Source organism: Tasmannia lanceolata, unplaced genomic scaffold (genome assembly GCF_043159265.1).
Source record: "Tasmannia lanceolata isolate RefF3 unplaced genomic scaffold, GAP_Taslan_0.1 ptg000037l, whole genome shotgun sequence".
In the NCBI taxonomy this organism is placed as follows: Eukaryota; Viridiplantae; Streptophyta; class Magnoliopsida; order Canellales; family Winteraceae; genus Tasmannia; species Tasmannia lanceolata.
This window is the reverse complement of record NW_027518714.1, coordinates 5,329,506-5,337,450: the sequence shown is the minus strand read 5'-3', so window position 1 is coordinate 5,337,450 and position 7,945 is coordinate 5,329,506. Positions and strand designations below refer to the sequence as shown.

The 7,945-nt window shown below is 38.9% G+C and overlaps 1 protein-coding gene across 1 annotated transcript in view; it reads right to left on the bottom strand.

Annotated features, from left to right (window-relative positions):
• Positions 1-678: 678 nt before the first annotated feature.
• Positions 679-7,945, bottom strand: part of LOC143862100 (DNA damage-binding protein 1) — a 28,835-nt gene continuing 21,568 nt past the window's right edge. Inside the window, exons 15-19 of the mRNA XM_077373096.1 lie at positions 7,012-7,287; positions 6,605-6,879; positions 2,611-2,962; positions 1,752-2,036; positions 679-1,528 (exon numbers count right to left, since the gene is read on the bottom strand). Coding sequence (XP_077229211.1) covers positions 947-1,528; positions 1,752-2,036; positions 2,611-2,962; positions 6,605-6,879; positions 7,012-7,287 — 1,770 coding nt within the window. The 3' untranslated portion in view covers positions 679-946. The remainder of the gene's footprint in view (positions 1,529-1,751; positions 2,037-2,610; positions 2,963-6,604; positions 6,880-7,011; positions 7,288-7,945) is intronic.

The window sequence follows — 7,945 nt, the reverse complement described above, 5'->3', positions numbered from 1 at the left end:
TTTTTAAAAACAGAGAGAATGGAAGTCCACTATTAGTGTGTCTGTATGCATTTTCTTCAACTAAAATAAAAATTTATCTATGTTTAATCTGTGTATAATAATGCTTGTAAACAATAAAACTAATCAAAATTACATGCACAAATATAATGTATAACTATTATCAAAGAATATGATGCATAAAGAACAAAACTCCTTTCTTTTCCTTCGTGAAAGTATGAAATGAAACAACTAAAATGAGTTAAATCGCATTACCATCCTATTCATTAAGAGACAAGAGAGGTTTTGACCAAAACACCCTTCATAGAACGGTTAGCATTAACAAAATTTGGAGGGTATTTTTGTAAATCATTTCGGATCGTGACTATCCAATGGGCATCTGTGGCGTGCCCATACACAATCCAAAATCTTTCAGATCTCAGATTTGATGATCCGAAATATGCCCATGGATCCTATGTAGATGATTAGATCTCGTTCATTAAAGTTCGGATTCGGACGATCCATCGGACCGTCTGGATCCATTGACACCCCTAAGAACAGGTCCTGTTTGCTTTGGATATTGAGAACTGGTTTAAGTCCAAAACTGATTATTGGACTCGAAATTAAAGCCCTGTTCGTTTTTTTTTATTTTGAGATTTGATTTTGAATCAAAACTGATTATCGGACACAAAAGGCTTCGCCTAGACTCAAATACCAACATCAGCAACTTGAAAAACCAACACGAGCATACACAAGACAAATACAGAATTCGAAAGTTACACTTAATCCCCATTGTCACCCTCTTCTTTCATATTTTGGTCACATCCTCTTTTCTTCTGTTTTTCTTCTGTTTTTCTTCCTCCAAGCAAAGCTTGTTATCGAACTAGGGAGCTACAGACGGGGATAATCTTAATAAACTACACAAAGAAGTTGCAAACAGAAGAACCTGAAAATTACCTCCCAGACAACCTCAATGCAATCTCGTTAACTCTTCTACTCTCTTGCATATCTCCTCTACAGAGACACCCATTGCCTTTGAGATGTCCTCCATCCGACTACGACTGAGGTCAAGAAAAGACTCGATAAGATCCCCATCTAAGAAATTTTTTGCATCCGCGGTCTTCTTCTCGTTGTTAAATGATCTCCACTGCTCGTGGCTCAGCCCCCCTACGCCCTTAATGACTTTCACCAAGTTTGACTGAAGCTTCTCCAAGAACACGTACTGCTCATGAGGGAGGGAGGCAATGACCCCGATCACACCATTTACAGTACCAAATATGACGGTCGGAATCTGACCCACATCAGAATCTGGAAGGCGCATGACAAGGGACCCATGTCGGAACCGGTTGACAAACTCACCAAGGTGGTACTCTCCAACAACCTCAAGACGACTGCGTTCTTCGTCGGTGGCACCGTCACTGTTCTTTCGGACAGTGAAGAGGTTGAAATTGTTCTCTGCGCCGAGGTAGATGTCATCATCAAGGATCTCTACGGCCGACATCCAATTCGCATTATAATCCCGTGCTCGCTCCTCAATTGCTCCCTCCTCATGCTGAAAAAAAAAAAGCCCACTCAGTTTGTTTAGCATTGGTACAAAACTTGTATAGGAGGATGGAAGGAACAGAAGGGATGGGTGTGTGTGATGGTGATGATGGCCATAATATGGAGGGTAATTCAGCCTCCCTAACTCTTTAAAAATTACAGAAATTGTGAAATATTATGATAATGATGAGGGCGAGGATGAACTTATTGGGATTTACCCTAGAGTACCGTACCTTATATATTAATAGTGAAATAGACTTCATCAGATCACCAACAACAATGAAATCTCCACGAGTTTGAACATAGAGGGCAAGTATGTGTCCATGGTGTCCAGATTCAGATTGCAACTCATGGGTTCCGTCATCCCGAAGCATCCACTTGTACAACTGAATCTTTTGATTGATAGCAGCCAGCAATTTGCCATTGAAGGCATTGAGAGAGTAGGCAGCCCCTTTAGTTTCCTTTTCCACAATCAGTTGTAACTTCCCATCTTCGACTATAAAAACAAGTATCCTGCCCTATAATTATTTAAAGAAATTGCAAATCATCAACAAAAGAATAAAACAAAGAAAAAAGGAACCGTAAGAATTTGCAGTGTTACCTCGACGATCTGAAAAAATGAAATTGAATGGTCTAAGAAAATTATAATTGGAATAGTTACCATGGTGGGAAACGAATTCAGGAAGTGAAACGTGAAACGGAAACGGGAAACACAAAAAAAATAGAGGGGAAACAACAGAAGGGGAAACGATAGAAAATTGCAAGAAAAACGCATTGGGAAATGTCCTAGGAAATGCATTAGAAACATTTCAAATACGATAGAGAAACGCAAATTAAAACACATGAAATAAAGAAGAAAATAAAGAAGGATGACAACCGAAAATCTTGCGTTAAGCCGTGCTCTGAACCATAAAATATCAGCACTGGGAAGATACCAATTTCAAATTTCGTGCAATTAATTTCAAATTTTAGATGCCATTTGGAAGCCAAATTCTATTTATAGATAATTTGAATTTTGTATTCTCATCAAATAACATTAGTTACAATTATAATTTCTGAGTAATTAAATATTCCAAAGAAATGAGGCCATACCTTGCTGGGCTCATTTTCTTCGGGAAGAACATATGCTGTACCCACACAGTAATACACATTACTATCATCCGCGAAGGAACAGCTAAGAATGGAGCAGCCATATTCATAGGTATCGAGCTGATATGTGGATATGAACTCAAAGGTTTGATCATCTAACAAGCGCACAAAGTGTGTTTCAGAGTCATCGGTACTTAATTGGCAGTATTTCAAACTGCAGATGCCAAATGTCCGCGACTGTTCCTGATGACATATACGGCGTGCATGCTCCCCAAGGGGGATTGACCGTATGTGAAGCTTTTGGATGTCATCAATGGTACCAATAGTGAGTTCTCCTTCCTTTGCAATGGCAAGGCTGTTAATAAATTAACGAGACCAAGTCAAAAACTTAGGAAACTAGTGCAAACAATAATCATCATGCGGCCACTCCATATGCCAATGACTATAATATTTAGGAAGTAACTTCTATAAAAAACTACAGGCTTACATATATAGGATGTGAACCAAGATAAATATTCTGTATAAGAAAATTTGATAGAAACCTACTAATTGCAAGAAAAGCTCAAAAGAAATCCCTAACCAAACAACATAATGTACCACATGACTCGTGAACAAAGAAATATGTAACAATGCAATTAAAAAGTATGGATCATAATTAACACTAGTACCAGCATTAAAATTCCTGTTTTTGTGAATCATAATAGTGATAGGTGCCAAATGGGCCTTAAATGGTCCCATTGGACCGGCTGGGATTGGCGGACTTCTCAGAGATTAGGCTGGTGGTACCAGATGTGCCTTTTATGATCCCATTGGGCTAAAGGATTAATGATGCGGAAGTCAGGGTTCTATTGCAAGGAATCGGGATCATAGATAGGATGGATTTTAGGTGGATGGATGGATCGCACCCTCCTCTATAGAGGTTTGCAGAGTTTTTTTATGAGATTCATGACCGGATCGCCAACTCTCCCATTATATTTTGTCAACAGTTAGTGAAGGTCTGCGTACAGTTGCGTGAAGAATAACGGTTGGCTTCCACCGGGGCTAACAGGGCCTCATTCGAGATCTAAAATTTTCTTCCACCCTGGGATTTATTCTTTCTAGTTTCTTTTAGATTGTTGCTCCCTTCGTGTAATTTTTCCTCTTCTTGCAGTGCCGACTCTCTCGGTAGGCGCGTTTACCTTTCTTATTAATAAACTGTTCATCATTAAAAAAATATTAGTGAAAGGAAACAAACGACAAAAAAAATCATAGATTGGCAAATACAAATATTTGGAAGACCAGCCCCTTCCCTAACTAGAGAATCTTCTAGATCGTATCCTCTCTTAGAATATGAACAAACGAAACCACCAAACCCTAAGTCAAATCCCAAATTTCACAAAGCATATTCAGCAATCTCTAAGGGTCCATATGGATGCACTTAATATCGAAGTATCACGAAAGGTATATAGAATCCAATTTCTTTACTTTCCTTTTTCTCCTGATTTGAAAGGAAAGTCAAAGTGTCAAACAATACATAACGGCTTTCATTTGGAAAACTTACAGCCGACAAGGACATACTAGGAAATGGAAATAGCATAGTTTTAAAACTCCCCCGCGTCATCGTGGACTCCCCCGAGTCAACTCCCTTTTCCCTTGGCCGCGTGTTCCGTGTTTAGCCACCGCATTCCTTGTTTTTCTCTACCGTCAATAAAAACTCCTTTCACTCTCCCGAGTTATGATTGCGTCAAACAAGTACTCAGCCGGTTGCGCATTCTTGGCCACGCCCAATTTGAGTCAACAAGGATTTTCCGTGGCCGCATTTTGACCCACATCCATGTTTGTAAACACTAGGGGTTGGGCCTATAGCTCAACGGTTGAGAAGGTCTCAGGTTCGATCCCAGCTTACCTATCAAAAAAATGTTTTTAAACACTAGGAAATAGTGTCCTCTTACTCGTAGTTTTAAAACTCCCGTGTCATCGTGAATTTCCCCCAAGTTGACTCCCTTTTCACTTGGCCGTGTTCCGCAATTTACCGCCATGTTCCACGTTTTGCCCTCCAGGGTCAATAAAAACTCCTTTGACTCTCCCGATTTATGACAGCATCAACCGAGTTTCTCAGCCGCGTCAACCGAGTACTCAACCGTGCCGTACGAAGTCAACTAGGATTTTCTTCGACCACATTTTGACCTGCATTAGCATGTTGAAACACTGCTTTTACTTTGATTTTCCCACTTTTTGGTACATCCAGACAGACCCTAAGGTCCAGGCACCTCTTAGATGGATAAATAATAGCATTGTCAGGGTCCACTTACCCCCACCTTTTAAATTCTGCCTAAAGATTCTTAAACCTTCTAGAATAGTGTTTTGGCTCATCTGGAATTGATTAGATATTGTTAGTTAAATCCCAAATGTCACAAAGGGCACAGTTAATCTCTATGGTCAGGGAAAATCTTAAATGGATAAGCAATAATTTTCTCAGCGTCCCCCAACCACCCTCATTACTTCCAAGCAATAACTCTTAGTTTGAAACAACCATCATATGACTTAAACGATTAAACCTTCTTTTTTTAATGGTATTTAAACAGTTAAACCTTACACGAGGTTTTCTTCAAACTACTCATTTAAACCATAGCACATTGAACCTCAGCTCTTTATCAGGATTATTTTAGTGCACGGCAATTAACAAGCAAAAAAGGAGAGAGCTGAAGTCAGAATGGAATGCAGATTATGGAATATGAGCGTAACAAGTCAAGATTGCCAAGCCCAAAGATTCCAACATGATAAAATAATCACATTGTCGAGGGGCATAATTACGAAACAGAAGACTGACCAGCTTAGTCATATAGTCATAAATATTCAAAAAGGTAACGAGACGATATTACAAATCGAATGAAATTTGAGTGCTGAAATTTATATGCACGGTGAAGAACATACTACTCAATAGCTTCTGATTAAGTACTGCGCTAGTACCAGTAAAGATGGAGATGGAGACACTATCAATCCCAAATTTCACACAGAACACAGTTAATCTCTATGGTCCGGGAAAATCTTAAATGGATAAACAATAACATTTTCAGCGTCCCCCAACCACCCTCATTACTTCCAAGCAATAACTCTTAGTTTGAAACAACCATCATATTACTTAAACGGTTAAACCTTCTTTTTTTTTGGAATGGTATTTAAACAGTTAAACCTTACACGAGGTTTTCTTCAAACTACTCATTTAAACCATAGCACATTGAACCTCAGCTGAAGTCAGAATGGAATGCAGATTATGGAATATGAGCGTAACAAGTCAAGATTGTTTCATCACAAGCCCAAAGATTCCAACATGATAAAATAATCACATTGTCGAGGGGCATAATTATGAAGCAGAAGACTGACCAGCTTAGTCATATAGTCATAAATATTCAAAAAGGTAACGAGACGATTTACAAATTAAATGAAATTTGAGTGCTGAAATTTATATGCACGGCGAAGAACATACTACTCAATAGCTTCTGATTAAGTATTGCGCAAGTACCAGTAAAGATGAAGATGGAGATTGCAAATAAAGTTTTAAAAAAAACAATGAAGACCAGTGAATAATTTGTAAAATAGTGCCCTCCTATTGATAAGTTGGGGAAAGCAAGATTCACAGGCGCCCTTTATAGAGGAATGCTAGATTGACAGGCGCCCTTGCAAAAAAGTGGGTAAAAGGCGCCCCCCCATTGGTCAATTTGCATTTAAGATGGCACAAAAAATTACAATCATAACTGTCATAAATGCAAATTGACCAATGGGGGTGCCCTTTACCCCCTTTTATGCAAGGGCTCCTGTGAATCTAGCATTCCTCTAATTAGTCTTATATCAAACAATTAATGCAGTATATTACACCATGTTTTCCCACTTCGAGTGAATGTATGACATATGGAAAGAATGTACAGGAAAGAGGTCTATGGATTATATAAGAATATTTGATGAAAAATTCATGAATAATCTTTTGATGCATGTATATGAAAAGAAAGCAAGAAGATACCTGTCAGGAAATGCGGCAGAGTTGAAGGGACACATATGGCTGACTTCTTTCAAATTTACATTGCTATACAGTAATTTCTTGTTGCTGCTGTAGATGACAGTCGGCCTATCTGATGCGGCAAATACATGTGTGGTGTTCTTGGAGGAGAAAGTGCGTAGTGTGATAGGCTGTGTCCCAAGAGAAACCTTTTTCCGATCAGATAACTGTCCAGTACTCATATTCAGTTGAAAATTGAATAGGTGGCCATCTCCAAGGGCACACAACAGATAAGATACCTGAAAAAAAAATACATACAGAAAAGGCCAAAAGAGATTAGAGGATAGAGAGGTGCAAGCTATCCGTCCAATAAGAAAAAATCCTCAAAAAGAGCGGAGATGAGAAACAAAGGCATGGAAGCATTTGCATACCCCTTCAAAGGCACATAGAAGAACAGAGCGGGGAATGATCTCTCCCCCAAGATGCTCCTTTGTGATCAGATCCAGACCAGGAAGGGAAAATATCCTAACACTTATATCTGTCCACATTCCAACTGCTGCCAGCATGCTATAATTCGAATTCTCGCCAATGGGATTTATATCGAGGCATGATATCTCATATTCCAGTTGTGCATGCTTGACTTCAGTCAATTTCCCATCCCCAATTTCCAGGTAAACTAGATGGCCTCCCCCAGTAGCCAATAAAACCTGTTGAAAAGTAAAGTAGTACCAATTAGCTTTTGTTATCCTTTGAAAACATCATGAGACTGACACATACAAAGTTATAAACTATATTTAACACCCTTTTGAGAAATAGAAAAACAAAAAGCAGTTATTTGAGTGAAGTGTTGAAATTAATTCTCAAACAAAGAAGAAACCATTGTTTCAAAACACGGATGCGGATCAAAACGCGGCCAAAGCAAATCCTAGGCAACCAGGCATGACGCGGCCGAGTACTCGTTTGATGTAGTCATAACTCATGGAGTCAAAGGAGTTTTGATTGACATTGCAGGGGAAAATGTGGACAATGACGAGAACATGGCCAAGGAAAAAGGGAGCCGACTCACGCGAGTCCACAATGACACGGGTTTTTTGAAACTATGGAAGAAACAAGCATGCCACAAAGCCACAAATATAAAATGAGGTTTTTTAATGCATAACTAATTGTGAAATTGCATGCTCACTAAGAAAAGACATGAGGATAAACTTACTGAATAGATTACAAGAAATCAATCATAATATGCTATTGCTATGTGATCAATACATGTGGAAGAGGCTGTTATTCTCTACAATCCTTTTAATAAACGTGTCGATCTATTAATTGAATCCAGTCCATGAAACAAAGAAAGATGCATGGCCAAAGACC